Source organism: Pleurotus ostreatus (genome assembly GCF_014466165.1).
Source record: "Pleurotus ostreatus strain PC9 chromosome Unknown scaffold_2, whole genome shotgun sequence".
NCBI lineage: Eukaryota > Fungi > Basidiomycota > Agaricomycetes > Agaricales > Pleurotaceae > Pleurotus > Pleurotus ostreatus.
The window spans coordinates 226,302-242,543 of record NW_023503157.1 but is presented as its reverse complement, the minus strand read 5'-3'; the positions used below and the strand labels follow the sequence as shown (position 1 = coordinate 242,543).

The 16,242-nt window shown below is 52.9% G+C and overlaps 2 protein-coding genes across 2 annotated transcripts; one reads left to right on the top strand and one right to left on the bottom strand.

Annotated features, from left to right (window-relative positions):
- Positions 1 to 2,181: 2,181 nt before the first annotated feature.
- On the bottom strand, positions 2,182 to 3,355 carry PC9H_002865 (uncharacterized protein; the record flags this gene model as incomplete). Its single annotated transcript, XM_036772465.1, has 6 exons — positions 2,182 to 2,229; positions 2,281 to 2,545; positions 2,598 to 2,786; positions 2,851 to 2,877; positions 2,949 to 3,057; positions 3,145 to 3,355. 6 exons carry the CDS (start codon positions 3,353 to 3,355, stop codon positions 2,182 to 2,184), a joined length of 849 nt encoding a protein of 282 aa, XP_036633938.1.
- A 12,052-nt stretch (positions 3,356 to 15,407) lies between these two features.
- GRX2_2 (glutaredoxin) lies at positions 15,408 to 15,930 on the top strand (the record flags this gene model as incomplete). The annotated part of the gene is made up of 5 exons (XM_036772464.1): positions 15,408 to 15,431; positions 15,490 to 15,605; positions 15,656 to 15,741; positions 15,799 to 15,816; positions 15,869 to 15,930. The coding sequence occupies 5 exons, from the start codon at positions 15,408 to 15,410 to the stop codon at positions 15,928 to 15,930; spliced, it is 306 nt and encodes a 101-aa protein (XP_036633937.1).
- Between the last annotated feature and the right edge of the window lie 312 nt (positions 15,931 to 16,242).

Here is a 16,242-nt window from a genome sequence, read left to right as displayed (position 1 = left end):
GTAACAACTACGATGCGGTCAAGCTTGCTAGCGTCCGGGGTGGGAAAGGTATGACTGCCAGTGGGGTGGGGACTATAGAATGCAGTCGGCACGACATGAAGCGACCGCTCTCAGTTGGGGACTTGCAACTAGGGGAACGGTAGGTTATTCGTTGCCCTATGTTTCCTCACTCGCTAATAACAATCCTAGCTACTGCAACATGGACTACCTTTATTTTTCCAGCCTCCGAAATCACTCCCCTAACGTAGTCGTTACCTCGTATGATATTGCGTGCCAGTGGGCACGGAACCTTCAAGCTCGTGCGGCGTCATACCCGAAAGAGCTTGTTGGTCCGCGGTTTACTCAGCTGTCAATCAAATACCTCGTTCCGAAGTTCCATCTTTACGCTCATCGCAATGAGTGTCAAATTAACTATTCCTTCAATCTCACACCAAACGTTGGACGCACCGACGGTGAATCTCCAGAGCGCGGCTGGGCGGCAATGAACCCAGTGGCTAGTAGCACCAAAGAAATGGGGCCTGGCTCCCGTCGCGACACCCTGGACGACCACTTCGGTGATTATAATTGGCGCAAGGTCATCATTCTTCGTACGTGTTGACTTCCGCGTGGTTCACTAACTGTCACTGAAGGTTTTTAGATGAATCTCTTCTCCGCAAAGCGCAAGAAGCGTTACAGATGCGATCGGAGCATGTCAAGGCGTTCCAAGCCTTCAGTGAAGGCTTGCCCAAGGAGACTGTCGCTGGTTTCTCACAGTTAGTTTGGGCCTGGGAGGCAGATGCCAAAATGACGAACCCGTACGAGCCGGCACTCCAAACAATATCTCAGGCAAGGATACGTTTAGAGCTCGCAGAAGAGGACGCGGCGGCTGCAGAAAGAGAAGCAGTCGGCGGGATTCATGATGGTGTTAGCCCCAGTGTCTTTATTGCGCAAGGTCTCGATCTTCAAGATCAGCAAGTTCGTCTGCAAACAGATTCGAACGCACTGTCTAACCATGCAACCGATCACCAGCGAACTCAAATAATCGAACGACGAAATCGACTTCGCCGTCGGATCTTGGCATGGCGTGGCGTACAGGATCTATACATGCCGGGAGTCACATCTTTGCGGGCCAGTGAAGCCGAGGCCGATATTCACACCGATGCAGAGTCCCTCAAGCTGTATCTTCCCTCAGAGGTTGCTGACCGGTTACCTGTCCGTTCAATAGCTGACTACGAGTGGCGACTACGCTATGGGCAGGCGTTCGATTCACTCGGGGATCTCCGCCGTAACCTCCTTGTCCTAAGTTCGATGTATCAATCGAAGGATCGGTACTCACGCGGCCAATTTCACAACACTCGGAGTGTCATGCTGGTGAAGAACGTGCAAACACGTGTGAATGCGGCCGCAAGCAAATATCGAACATGTAGAGTTGCCCTTCACGCATTGGGCACGGTTCTCGGGAAATCAGGGTGGGAGCAAGTGTTGCGACCACTGTTAGACGCCGATGTTCGTGGCTTAAGGGACGGAGAAGATGCGAGTCAATCTGAAGGGCGCCGAACTCTCTCGTGGATATGGGCAACCGAGCGAACAAACGAAGCAGAACTGACGGAAGGTATGAACGAAGGTAAAAGAAGGTTTTAATTTAACAATGACTTTACTTTCGGCGCTAATATTGAGTAGCTCTCAGAATTGAATGGTGCAAGAGCCGCGCGAGAGCCCAACGATGGCAAGAGGAGTGTATCCTCCTGTCAGAGGAGATGCGACGTGTTATCCAGTTTCACGAGTGGCAAGCGAAGAAATGGGAGGAACGCGCATTGGCAGCCACTGAGGAGGGTCCCCGCGCGTACGCGTGGCGCCAGGAGCACACACGGCAGACACTAATGATGCAGTGCAGGTCAGCATGGAAGGATGTCCCTGCGCTAATGGCAACGGGGGAGGGTGCTGTTTCGGTCGGGGCGCCGCTAGTAGAATGTTGTAGCCGTCCATAGATAGTAATCTCTACTACTTTTTTGGGTCCACGCGACAAAGAAGGGGGAAGCCAGATTAGAAAGAACAGGGCGAGATTAAGCCCCCGATGTCAAAATCCAATAGGGAAAGCGACGCGAAGCGTAGTCCCATCATCGTTCACGACGATGGGCGGACACTCCCCCTCAACTGTGGGAATAAGAACCAGTGATGTATAACAGGCACTGTAATGGTACGCTACAAAGAACCTACTGTAAGTGTAGTCGTTGATGCATCACACATGCCCTGTAGGTAGAGTATATTATATATAAGCAGGACAGCTACAGGTGAACGTACAATGTCTTGCTTCACTTTCTTGAATGGGTCCATAACTACCCGCGTAGCTAATTCACGCCATTCCTTTGCCAGCCTTTGGAACTTGGCTCCAGGCATCCACTCGGGAATGTATTTCATGATAGGAAAGGTTTCGACCAGAAATCTACCTGAAACGATTGCTTGAATCAGTCCTTGAAGAGCCTGTTCGACGACATTGATGTATGGATCATCTTGACCACGCGTCTGTATCCCATGAGATAACTCCATGAGAACGGCGCCCACGAAGCTAACGAGGAGAAATCAGATTGTCTTTTATGGAAGGTAGTCGATGCACCCACTGCCGTACATGATCTATGAAGCCATCCGGATTGTCGAGCAAGCTGAGGAGTAAGCGACGGGAGAGCTTGATCACTTGCGGTTGAAAGTTCGGTATAGAAGATGGACTCAGGTTTTGCTGGAACAATCTACGATGTTGCTTCCAGTCATCCCCCTCCGGCATATGCGCCACGGCCCATTCCCATCCCATTCTAAGCGCGAAGTTACGTCATTCGAGGCCCAGATGCGTACATGCTTGTATGTTTTTAGACTTACAGTTCGTTTATCATGACCAACCGCGGTCTGCATCATGCACCATCAATCACAAAATCCAGGTGACGCTGCTTCGGCAATTGAAACAGGAAGGAGCTCACCGGCTAGAATAGATAGTCGACCGCTTATCGAAGAGTTCATGTGCTGTCTCTGCCGAATTGACAATGACGATGGAAGTGCCTGCTACTTGGAGGTGGATGATGTCCGAGTCTATTCATCAGAAGGAACCACGAGTCTCAGTCAGGGCCGACCTCGATGTGCCGGTCAAAACGGGGAACACTGCAATGAAGCACGTACTGTACTCTTTCGACCATTCTGCGAACTTCACCCATTCCTCTGAACTGGGCATCTCCAGGAGGCTGCCAATGATGGGGTATTTCTTCGGCCCAGGAGGGAGGGGTAGCCGCGAACGAGAGGGCGCGTTGAACAACTTCCAGAAGTACATTATGCCAAGGATTGCCAGAAGAAAGAGAATGAGCGGATCCTGGAGGGCACTGGTGACCTCCATTGGTGTCGTCTTGATAACGTTGGCGGACGGCTCGAACAGCGATTTGGTGGGGGGGATGAATCAGAGGGGGACTAAAGGAACGCATTCCAGCCTAATCCCAGAGCTCTTATACCCAGAAACGCATTCGGTGGCGTTGGTCCTGACCAAGTCGAACGGCACTTTTTAGGTCATATGTATGGGAGTCCTTGCATTCAGCTTAAAGGCTTTGCCTCCTAATGGAGCTGAACGCTTGATGACCCACCTAGAATGCATCGGTGCGGCCGTCAGCACTGGCGCATAATGCAGCTAATTCCTGACGAATCAAATCAGGAAACGCTGATCGATGGACTGATAAACTGTTGGTCGGACAACTCACCATTGTGACCTGTATCTGCTCTTCCGTTATCCAGAGCGTACGGCGGCGCCCAGCCTGCCTCGAGGTATCCTGAGCATCAATTCGGTCAGCTCAGATTGCGAAGCTTTACGTTGACACGCCCAGTCGCTGGCGATCATGAGAAACAATGGCATCGTTACAACGTTTAGGCAACCAGATGTGTGGGATTCTGCTTTAAGGTCGTGTCGAGGTATGAGTCCGATTCATGATAGCCCTTAGCCAGCCGGAGGCGATCATCAGTTTAAAGTGCCCGATTGTTGAATAGAACCTTCGACTCGGAGGCACTGAAATACTCAAGGGAAAGATTACGTCCAAACTTACGGAACAAGTTGACCCTGGCTGGACAACGCCGACATTCAGGGGACAGGAGCTATCTATAAGCGCTTGAGCCTCACAGCGTGATCGTCGCCGTCGTCGGTCGTCAATGTCAGAAGTGAAGCTTCGACCGACGAAAAGGACGGTCCGTGACGGGTGACCGTCACCCATCACGTGGACCGTCCCTGAGGGCCCAGGCCGTCCCGACGCTCCGGCTGATCAAACGATCAGGAGCCGAGTTGCCGGCCACAGCCACCAGCGCCAACTGGGACGTAAGTGGCCTCGAGGCGCGCCCACTGCCCTCCTCCTTCCCCGGGGCTCCCCATCCCATCTCCCATCCCAGATGTACAGTAGACTGAGACTGGAATGGAGTACAACTCACCTGAAATCCATCATGAGTCCTTGAGGTGTGCAGCTGAGCAGTGAGAGCAGGGAGGAGGGAGGAGGTCAAGATGTGCCAGGTGATGGTGATGGGAATTGTGAAAGGGTGTGGGACGTGAATACAGGCGCCGCAGGCGCACACAAATCGGGACGATTGTCCAAATGGGGCAAGAAGCACGAAACGGCGAGGCTGAAGCTCCAACATGGGAAGCGCGCCCACAGACGGCCTTGGGTGTATGGAACCGTAAGTGCCCTCCTACCCTTGCGTGACAGGACTGTCCGGTTGCGTTACAGGACCGTCCTTTTTTCGCCCAGGAGCGGATTTCGGCTCCCCCGGATCTCTGCGCAATTTGGCAGAGGCTTCCCCCCAAAGCCGTCCCCTACTCTGTCCTTCATGCAAAAAGGACAGTCCCCGGACAGTTTGTCACTCCCACATGACCGCGTCACACCCTCTCTGCTCACTTGGCGCCGCTGACTCATGCAGCAGGGCCCAGGGCTCGATAGCGACCGACTCCCGCACCTCAGCACCTCTCCTCCTCCCCCTACCAGTCTCCCCCGTTATCCCCTCAAATTGCGTCCGCTTGGGCGCGTTTTGACGCGTCTCATTGGCTCCCTCAGCACACATATCCATGGGGAGGCCCTCAACGCGTCCAGTGGTCATGTGGGCCCCCAACCAGCTGACTCTGCCCATCCAGGGGGACATGGCAAAAGAGATGCCATATCTTGGTGAGTTCTCCATCGTTCAAGACGGTTCCGGGCTCGTTCTGACACTCCAGCACCAGCTCTAGATGTCCGCTCAAACGCCTAAGCCATTCGCCGTTGTTTGCCCTCCCTGCAGGCGCTGCAGTGGTGCCAAACCACCACGAGGTGGGGAGATCATATCTCGGTGAGTTCTTCACCTTATATCCTGTTCTTGGGCTCGTTCTTACTCGCCTAGGGCTCCACAACATGGGCGCGCCGTTTGCGAACAGGCCGCTTGCGAATCGTCCTCCCCAACGACGAGATACTGCCTCATGGTGCCCTTCAGGAGGGGGAGCATATCTCAGTGAGTTCACCGCTGATTTGGATGATCTATAGCGTGTTCCCCATCGCATTTAGGCCCTGTACATGGGACCGCTTAGTGCGTACCGGCTGGCTGCGAGTCGAGGGCCCCTCATCGAGATACTTCCCCCAGAGACCCCTCAGGAGAGGGTGTCATATCTCAGTGAGTTCTCCATCGTTCTGCTTGATCTTGGGCTCGTTCTTAACTGCATATATGTCCAGGACATGGACACACTGTCCCTCTGCGAATCGCTTGCGGATCCATTCCCTCAGCATCGAAATACTTCCCCATCTCCCCCCTCCCCTCTAGAAACTTGTACAAGTGTAGATGGTTGTGTAGAAGTTTATATTGATCCAATGCCACTCTATCTACACTCTATCTGATACATTGGCTTGCTACTTGATTCCTGAGCACACTAGTCAAAGGTAGACTGATGAGCACTGCCTCAAGCCCCCTTTCTTCTTGACCACCATGAGCACCACTTCAGTGAACCTCTATCCTGGTATTCAGCAAGCTCTCAGCCATTTATCATCCTCAGATGAGATCCAGATTGAAGATGAGATGGATGGTGAGCAGGAGTCCTTTCCAGGAGACCAGCAGTTGGCTTTGGATGGTCAGGGGTTGGGAACAGAGCTTCGAGATGTGATCTTGGGTGCTTCAAAGGGCGTTACTGAAGGGACTGCTGCACACTATGAGCGGTATGTTATCTGAACCTCTTCCTCATCTTAGAGGATGACCTGGTGCTGCCCAGCTTAATGGCTCAGTGCAAGAAGTTTGCAATTGAGAAGAAGTTTGTTCGTGCAGATGGGGAGGTCTTCAGCAAGGCACCTCACCGAGATACCCCACTGTGGATAATTGCCTGGATCATGGATGCGTAAGCCAATCTGTATGCCCCTCACTGTTTGCTGACTCAATCATGGCTCTAGATGTGACGTGATCCGTCTTGACGCCTCTCCAAAGCTGTCAACGGATACACGTAGCTCATACTCTCACGCGCAGAAGATGCGAGCTGCCATGACATATGCATTTGGGCGTGTCCATGGCTTAGGCTCTCTTGCGTGGCATGAGAGGGATGATGGGACAATGCAAGGAAATCCTTCAATATCGAATCAGGTATCTGCCTATATGCTTAGCTTGCGTCGACGAAAGGTGAGCACAATAGGGTGTATACCGGTCCTTGATTCATGTCTGACATTGTTAAAAGGTTCACGCAGGAGAGGCAGCAACTAGTGCACGGGCTATCACCCAGGTGAGATTTTTTTAACCGTTCTGTTTTCAAGTATTCACTTGTTACAAACATGTAGGACATCTTAAAGGACCTTTACAATTTTAACCACCGTCCTGAAAACTGGGAGATCAAACAATACTCTCCAGGTAAGCGCAAGAATGCAGCAGATCAAGAGGAGGAAGTGCCGTGGGCTGGTGGGAACACCCGTCGACTTCTCTTTGCTGCATTCACCATTGCATATCTATGCCTGCTACGAGTCGACGAAGTCTTGAAGATCAAGTTCTCTCACCTTCAATGGGACGCTCATGACGACAACCTGATTGTTCTGACTCTTCCATTTCGTAAGACCAGTCAGAATGGTGGTGAGTTCTTTTAGACGCCTTTTCTCTTATATCTGATGACTAGCTATTCTGACAGACATCAAGCCCTTTGTCTTGCGCCGCCTTCCTGACTATTTCCAACATCTCTGCCCAGTTCGTGCATTGTGTGACTGGATTCTGGCCTCACAGCTCTCCAGTGGATATGTCTTTCGAAAGGTGTTATCTGGAGACCGCTTCTCCGCTACCGACATTGCCATGGTGAGTCATCTGCATTACATGGGACCTTCTCTTGCACATGCTCACACCCTTTTCAGACAAGCGAGCAGTTCTTGGAGCTCTTCCGGAACAGTCTCTTGGACATTCGGTTAGATCCATACCCATATGGAACTCACTCTTTCCGTCGTGGTGGATGTCAGTTTTTGCATGGAGATCTCCGGTGGAGTCTCCGTCGACTCTGTGACTGGGGAGGATGGAGCACCGATTTCACCCACTTGACTATAGTCAAGTATCTCATCTCCTGGAACGACGAGCCTGGAGAAAAGAGGGAGGACTTTCTCAACTTAGAGAGGCCACCCTCTCTCAAGTGCCCATCCTGTGGAAGAAGTTGCTTATGTGCATACTGATTATTGTAGTATGTAGATATAAGATGGCTATATATATAGTCTAGTATTGAATGTCTACTCCATGGTATGAAAGTGCTTTGCAATGGCAGACGGTTGACTGAGCACATGAGTCTTTCCATGCTTCTCATATGTGAACTGATCAGCAAAGTTTGAGCCATACTGAGCACGAGCTGCCTCAGCTGCCTCAGCGTTCCGCTCCTTGTTGCGCCTCTGCAACTCACTGAGGATGGCAGTGTAGCTAAGACGCTCACCCTTGGAGTTGGTAAACTCCGTCCAGAACAAAGTCGGAGTTGTCCCCAACCAATGCTCCGCAATCAACTGAAGTGTTTGTCACTCATCTGCAACAGCCAACAATGTACAAGTACTCACCTTGCGTTCATGCCAACGCTTTTTCAACCCGTTCCACTGCTGGGGCTTGCAGTAATAGAGCTCTCTCCAATGGACCAGCGCAATTGGGTGCCCATGGATGCTGAAGGGGGCCTTGCTTGGATCCCAAAGAGGCGAAGTATCTGACCACATGGGGGGAAGGCTCTCAAGATCCTTAGCGAAGGAAAGAAATGGCGGTTCAGGAACATCGTGAGCAGTGAACAACAAGCGGAAGCCATCCCCAAGGGTCAAGGTGAATGATTTCAAGGGGAGAGGTGGTGTACCAGAGATGGTGGGAAGGACAGGCAGTGGAGTAGAAGGGGCAGAGGAGTGGGCTGTTGGTGTGGAAGGAGACGGAGATGGCAGAAGGTTCAGGCGGCTGGTGACAAGGGCAAGCGAGTCTTTGATATGCTGAATATCTCCCTAAGATAACCATTCAGACTCCCGACAGGACAGTCAGCAGGAGGGTAAACACGTACGTGGGCAATAGTGTGACCTGAGACAGCCACAGATGGAGCAGGAGCGCCATGGCCAACTCTTGTCACCTGCCTGACTGGGTGTTCAGGAGGATGGTAAGGGTTTTTGGCCTTGAACCGTTCAGCCTGCCATTGCGGTCAGATGAGAGAGAGAAGTGAGTGGCATGTCACTCACCCAAGCCAGGATGCCGTTCTTCTCCTCTGTGGTCCGATTATCGAATGCATCATCTGTTGGCAAGACAGAGAGCAACCGTGACGAGGAGCCGACCTCTTCGAAAAGCTTGTTACGGCGAAGGGTGGACTGCTTTGGCTTCGAACGGGCCTTGGTAATTCCACTGGGATTACGATGGGCCTTGGTAGCACCAACCCAGAGGCTGATAGTGTTGAAGATGGTCAGCATCTTGTCCCAGAGGAGATCAGAATGGGCACTCACCTGTCCCAGCAACTTGGGTCACTGCTGAACGCACGAAGACGAGCAGTCATCTCTGCCTTGTTCCCACTCTTGGCAAGCTTGAAGCCAGCACACCACTGCTGCAGGACAGCATTCCTCTGGTTGCTGCAGGAAGCAGTGAGGACCTGGCCATGGCCCACCACAAGACAGAACCACTCACATATCAAGGTACACTGTGGTGAATTCTCCATCAGGTGTGGGCTTTCCCGGAAACGGTAGCACAGAATCCGAAGGCTTCGAGACCGTGGGAACGACCTGCCCAGTTGGGACCACCCCATCAGATCCATCAACCTCCATTCCCGAGCCGTCGTCGTCCATTTCCGAGCTGTTCTTGATGGGTGCGCAGGGTCGGACCAGGTCGAGAGCGAGAATGGAAAGGGCGGGGAGGAGGGTGAGAGAGAGAAGGAGGAAAAGGAAAGGGAGGGAGCGCGCCAGCAGCGCATCAGGGACCCCGACGGCGCCAAGCGCAGGGCCCTGCGCGCCCGTTCCGTCGGGAGCTGCAGGGAACGGCCTGGAAACGATCAGAAACGACGTCAGCGGGCCGGATCAAAGGGTCTCAGGGTCCAGGGCCGGACCCAGGGCGTGGGACCGTCCGGCTCCCCCCTTTGGGAACCGTCCTTTTCCAGAGAGAAGTGAAGCTTCGACCGACGAAAAGGACGGTCCGTGACGGGTGACCGTCACCCATCACGTGGACCGTCCCTGAGGGCCCAGGCCGTCCCGACGCTCCGGCTGATCAAACGATCAGGAGCCGAGTTGCCGGCCACAGCCACCAGCGCCAACTGGGACGTAAGTGGCCTCGAGGCGCGCCCACTGCCCTCCTCCTTCCCCGGGGCTCCCCATCCCATCTCCCATCCCAGATGTACAGTAGACTGAGACTGGAATGGAGTACAACTCACCTGAAATCCATCATGAGTCCTTGAGGTGTGCAGCTGAGCAGTGAGAGCAGGGAGGAGGGAGGAGGTCAAGATGTGCCAGGTGATGGTGATGGGAATTGTGAAAGGGTGTGGGACGTGAATACAGGCGCCGCAGGCGCACACAAATCGGGACGATTGTCCAAATGGGGCAAGAAGCACGAAACGGCGAGGCTGAAGCTCCAACATGGGAAGCGCGCCCACAGACGGCCTTGGGTGTATGGAACCGTAAGTGCCCTCCTACCCTTGCGTGACAGGACTGTCCGGTTGCGTTACAGGACCGTCCTTTTTTCGCCCAGGAGCGGATTTCGGCTCCCCCGGATCTCTGCGCAATTTGGCAGAGGCTTCCCCCCAAAGCCGTCCCCTACTCTGTCCTTCATGCAAAAAGGACAGTCCCCGGACAGTTTGTCACTCCCACATGACCGCGTCACACCCTCTCTGCTCACTTGGCGCCGCTGACTCATGCAGCAGGGCCCAGGGCTCGATAGCGACCGACTCCCGCACCTCAGCACCTCTCCTCCTCCCCCTACCAGTCTCCCCCGTTATCCCCTCAAATTGCGTCCGCTTGGGCGCGTTTTGACGCGTCTCATTGGCTCCCTCAGCACACATATCCATGGGGAGGCCCTCAACGCGTCCAGTGGTCATGTGGGCCCCCAACCAGCTGACTCTGCCCATCCAGGGGGACATGGCAAAAGAGATGCCATATCTTGGTGAGTTCTCCATCGTTCAAGACGGTTCCGGGCTCGTTCTGACACTCCAGCACCAGCTCTAGATGTCCGCTCAAACGCCTAAGCCATTCGCCGTTGTTTGCCCTCCCTGCAGGCGCTGCAGTGGTGCCAAACCACCACGAGGTGGGGAGATCATATCTCGGTGAGTTCTTCACCTTATATCCTGTTCTTGGGCTCGTTCTTACTCGCCTAGGGCTCCACAACATGGGCGCGCCGTTTGCGAACAGGCCGCTTGCGAATCGTCCTCCCCAACGACGAGATACTGCCTCATGGTGCCCTTCAGGAGGGGGAGCATATCTCAGTGAGTTCACCGCTGATTTGGATGATCTATAGCGTGTTCCCCATCGCATTTAGGCCCTGTACATGGGACCGCTTAGTGCGTACCGGCTGGCTGCGAGTCGAGGGCCCCTCATCGAGATACTTCCCCCAGAGACCCCTCAGGAGAGGGTGTCATATCTCAGTGAGTTCTCCATCGTTCTGCTTGATCTTGGGCTCGTTCTTAACTGCATATATGTCCAGGACATGGACACACTGTCCCTCTGCGAATCGCTTGCGGATCCATTCCCTCAGCATCGAAATACTTCCCCATCTCCCCCCTCCCCTCTAGAAACTTGTACAAGTGTAGATGGTTGTGTAGAAGTTTATATTGATCCAATGCCACTCTATCTACACTCTATCTGATACATTGGCTTGCTACTTGATTCCTGAGCACACTAGTCAAAGGTAGACTGATGAGCACTGCCTCAAGCCCCCTTTCTTCTTGACCACCATGAGCACCACTTCAGTGAACCTCTATCCTGGTATTCAGCAAGCTCTCAGCCATTTATCATCCTCAGATGAGATCCAGATTGAAGATGAGATGGATGGTGAGCAGGAGTCCTTTCCAGGAGACCAGCAGTTGGCTTTGGATGGTCAGGGGTTGGGAACAGAGCTTCGAGATGTGATCTTGGGTGCTTCAAAGGGCGTTACTGAAGGGACTGCTGCACACTATGAGCGGTATGTTATCTGAACCTCTTCCTCATCTTAGAGGATGACCTGGTGCTGCCCAGCTTAATGGCTCAGTGCAAGAAGTTTGCAATTGAGAAGAAGTTTGTTCGTGCAGATGGGGAGGTCTTCAGCAAGGCACCTCACCGAGATACCCCACTGTGGATAATTGCCTGGATCATGGATGCGTAAGCCAATCTGTATGCCCCTCACTGTTTGCTGACTCAATCATGGCTCTAGATGTGACGTGATCCGTCTTGACGCCTCTCCAAAGCTGTCAACGGATACACGTAGCTCATACTCTCACGCGCAGAAGATGCGAGCTGCCATGACATATGCATTTGGGCGTGTCCATGGCTTAGGCTCTCTTGCGTGGCATGAGAGGGATGATGGGACAATGCAAGGAAATCCTTCAATATCGAATCAGGTATCTGCCTATATGCTTAGCTTGCGTCGACGAAAGGTGAGCACAATAGGGTGTATACCGGTCCTTGATTCATGTCTGACATTGTTAAAAGGTTCACGCAGGAGAGGCAGCAACTAGTGCACGGGCTATCACCCAGGTGAGATTTTTTTAACCGTTCTGTTTTCAAGTATTCACTTGTTACAAACATGTAGGACATCTTAAAGGACCTTTACAATTTTAACCACCGTCCTGAAAACTGGGAGATCAAACAATACTCTCCAGGTAAGCGCAAGAATGCAGCAGATCAAGAGGAGGAAGTGCCGTGGGCTGGTGGGAACACCCGTCGACTTCTCTTTGCTGCATTCACCATTGCATATCTATGCCTGCTACGAGTCGACGAAGTCTTGAAGATCAAGTTCTCTCACCTTCAATGGGACGCTCATGACGACAACCTGATTGTTCTGACTCTTCCATTTCGTAAGACCAGTCAGAATGGTGGTGAGTTCTTTTAGACGCCTTTTCTCTTATATCTGATGACTAGCTATTCTGACAGACATCAAGCCCTTTGTCTTGCGCCGCCTTCCTGACTATTTCCAACATCTCTGCCCAGTTCGTGCATTGTGTGACTGGATTCTGGCCTCACAGCTCTCCAGTGGATATGTCTTTCGAAAGGTGTTATCTGGAGACCGCTTCTCCGCTACCGACATTGCCATGGTGAGTCATCTGCATTACATGGGACCTTCTCTTGCACATGCTCACACCCTTTTCAGACAAGCGAGCAGTTCTTGGAGCTCTTCCGGAACAGTCTCTTGGACATTCGGTTAGATCCATACCCATATGGAACTCACTCTTTCCGTCGTGGTGGATGTCAGTTTTTGCATGGAGATCTCCGGTGGAGTCTCCGTCGACTCTGTGACTGGGGAGGATGGAGCACCGATTTCACCCACTTGACTATAGTCAAGTATCTCATCTCCTGGAACGACGAGCCTGGAGAAAAGAGGGAGGACTTTCTCAACTTAGAGAGGCCACCCTCTCTCAAGTGCCCATCCTGTGGAAGAAGTTGCTTATGTGCATACTGATTATTGTAGTATGTAGATATAAGATGGCTATATATATAGTCTAGTATTGAATGTCTACTCCATGGTATGAAAGTGCTTTGCAATGGCAGACGGTTGACTGAGCACATGAGTCTTTCCATGCTTCTCATATGTGAACTGATCAGCAAAGTTTGAGCCATACTGAGCACGAGCTGCCTCAGCTGCCTCAGCGTTCCGCTCCTTGTTGCGCCTCTGCAACTCACTGAGGATGGCAGTGTAGCTAAGACGCTCACCCTTGGAGTTGGTAAACTCCGTCCAGAACAAAGTCGGAGTTGTCCCCAACCAATGCTCCGCAATCAACTGAAGTGTTTGTCACTCATCTGCAACAGCCAACAATGTACAAGTACTCACCTTGCGTTCATGCCAACGCTTTTTCAACCCGTTCCACTGCTGGGGCTTGCAGTAATAGAGCTCTCTCCAATGGACCAGCGCAATTGGGTGCCCATGGATGCTGAAGGGGGCCTTGCTTGGATCCCAAAGAGGCGAAGTATCTGACCACATGGGGGGAAGGCTCTCAAGATCCTTAGCGAAGGAAAGAAATGGCGGTTCAGGAACATCGTGAGCAGTGAACAACAAGCGGAAGCCATCCCCAAGGGTCAAGGTGAATGATTTCAAGGGGAGAGGTGGTGTACCAGAGATGGTGGGAAGGACAGGCAGTGGAGTAGAAGGGGCAGAGGAGTGGGCTGTTGGTGTGGAAGGAGACGGAGATGGCAGAAGGTTCAGGCGGCTGGTGACAAGGGCAAGCGAGTCTTTGATATGCTGAATATCTCCCTAAGATAACCATTCAGACTCCCGACAGGACAGTCAGCAGGAGGGTAAACACGTACGTGGGCAATAGTGTGACCTGAGACAGCCACAGATGGAGCAGGAGCGCCATGGCCAACTCTTGTCACCTGCCTGACTGGGTGTTCAGGAGGATGGTAAGGGTTTTTGGCCTTGAACCGTTCAGCCTGCCATTGCGGTCAGATGAGAGAGAGAAGTGAGTGGCATGTCACTCACCCAAGCCAGGATGCCGTTCTTCTCCTCTGTGGTCCGATTATCGAATGCATCATCTGTTGGCAAGACAGAGAGCAACCGTGACGAGGAGCCGACCTCTTCGAAAAGCTTGTTACGGCGAAGGGTGGACTGCTTTGGCTTCGAACGGGCCTTGGTAATTCCACTGGGATTACGATGGGCCTTGGTAGCACCAACCCAGAGGCTGATAGTGTTGAAGATGGTCAGCATCTTGTCCCAGAGGAGATCAGAATGGGCACTCACCTGTCCCAGCAACTTGGGTCACTGCTGAACGCACGAAGACGAGCAGTCATCTCTGCCTTGTTCCCACTCTTGGCAAGCTTGAAGCCAGCACACCACTGCTGCAGGACAGCATTCCTCTGGTTGCTGCAGGAAGCAGTGAGGACCTGGCCATGGCCCACCACAAGACAGAACCACTCACATATCAAGGTACACTGTGGTGAATTCTCCATCAGGTGTGGGCTTTCCCGGAAACGGTAGCACAGAATCCGAAGGCTTCGAGACCGTGGGAACGACCTGCCCAGTTGGGACCACCCCATCAGATCCATCAACCTCCATTCCCGAGCCGTCGTCGTCCATTTCCGAGCTGTTCTTGATGGGTGCGCAGGGTCGGACCAGGTCGAGAGCGAGAATGGAAAGGGCGGGGAGGAGGGTGAGAGAGAGAAGGAGGAAAAGGAAAGGGAGGGAGCGCGCCAGCAGCGCATCAGGGACCCCGACGGCGCCAAGCGCAGGGCCCTGCGCGCCCGTTCCGTCGGGAGCTGCAGGGAACGGCCTGGAAACGATCAGAAACGACGTCAGCGGGCCGGATCAAAGGGTCTCAGGGTCCAGGGCCGGACCCAGGGCGTGGGACCGTCCGGCTCCCCCCTTTGGGAACCGTCCTTTTCCAGAGAGAAGTGGTCGTCGGGCAGGTTAAAGGCCATTAGCTCTGCGGAACTGATATTTGACAAACAGTCGCCGAGACTAGGGCATCGGCGGGCGCCAAGTGAGAAGGTGGTGCATACCACCGCGGCCGAAAAAAATTCGAGGTTTACGTCGAGAAATCTTGGGATGTGCACCATATGTGTTACGCGCCAGACTCCAGAGTGTGGTGATACGTGCTAAGCTGCTTCGATCGTGATCGGATTTGATCGGATTCGCCCGACACATGATGAGTCAACTGGGGCACGTGACCACGTGACCTTGACGCCATTCTCCGCCCAAACCGTGTGGTTGCGTGAAGCTGGCTCATGATACGAGGCTTATATAGACCCTTGGCAAGGCCATCGATGTCGTTCCTCTTTTCCCTCTTCTCCTCATCAGCCTCCTCGTCGAATTCTTCATCAGCTCAACGCCAACTCATGTCTGCCAAGTCTCTTGTGGAAGTGGGTCTTCTGTCGCACTAACGCCTTGCGAGACGTTGAACGAAGATATGCGTATTAGGATGCCATCGCCGGGCACACAGTGGCAATCTTCTCCAAATCGTACTGCCCGTACTGCAAGCGAGCCAAGCAGCTTTTCGCGAGCAACTACGCCGACGTCGATACCATCATATACGAGTATGTCAAGTATCTTGGGCCAATGGCACTGATGTAGACAATGGAGTTAGGCTAGACGATCGCGACGACGGAGCTCAGATACAAGACTATCTTGCAGAGAAGACCGGACAACGAACCGTACCTAACATCTTCGTCAGTACGTATTGCTCGTTTTCTCACTCTTTGCACAAATGCCTGAGACGATTGTTCCTAGACCAGAAACATGTTGGAGGTAAGCTTTGTCAACGGAATCTCATATCACGGCGTCATTCATGCGTTCCCAGGGAGCTCCGATGTCGCTGCCTTACAGGACAAGGGCGAGCTCAAGGCGTTGATTACCGCGTAAGACCATCGCGTTTTATTTCGCAAACAAAGTCCCCACAAATGAAAGATGATGTATATCCAGAAGATCACGCTTGTAAATTCGCACTTTCAAGAAGGGTGTAGACCTACCGTTTGTGAGGCATTGAAAGTACCCCCTCCCCGCATTGTCATCCACATGTTCAGATGCTAGCATCGACGTCAGTTGGTGGATTCAAGGCTGGCAACAATGTTGTCGTAATGGATTTCACTTGGATTTCACGCGTTACGAAACTCTGCGAGTGCTCTCAGGTCTCAACGGCCGCCGGGGCGGCAAAGGACTTGAAATAATCGCTGT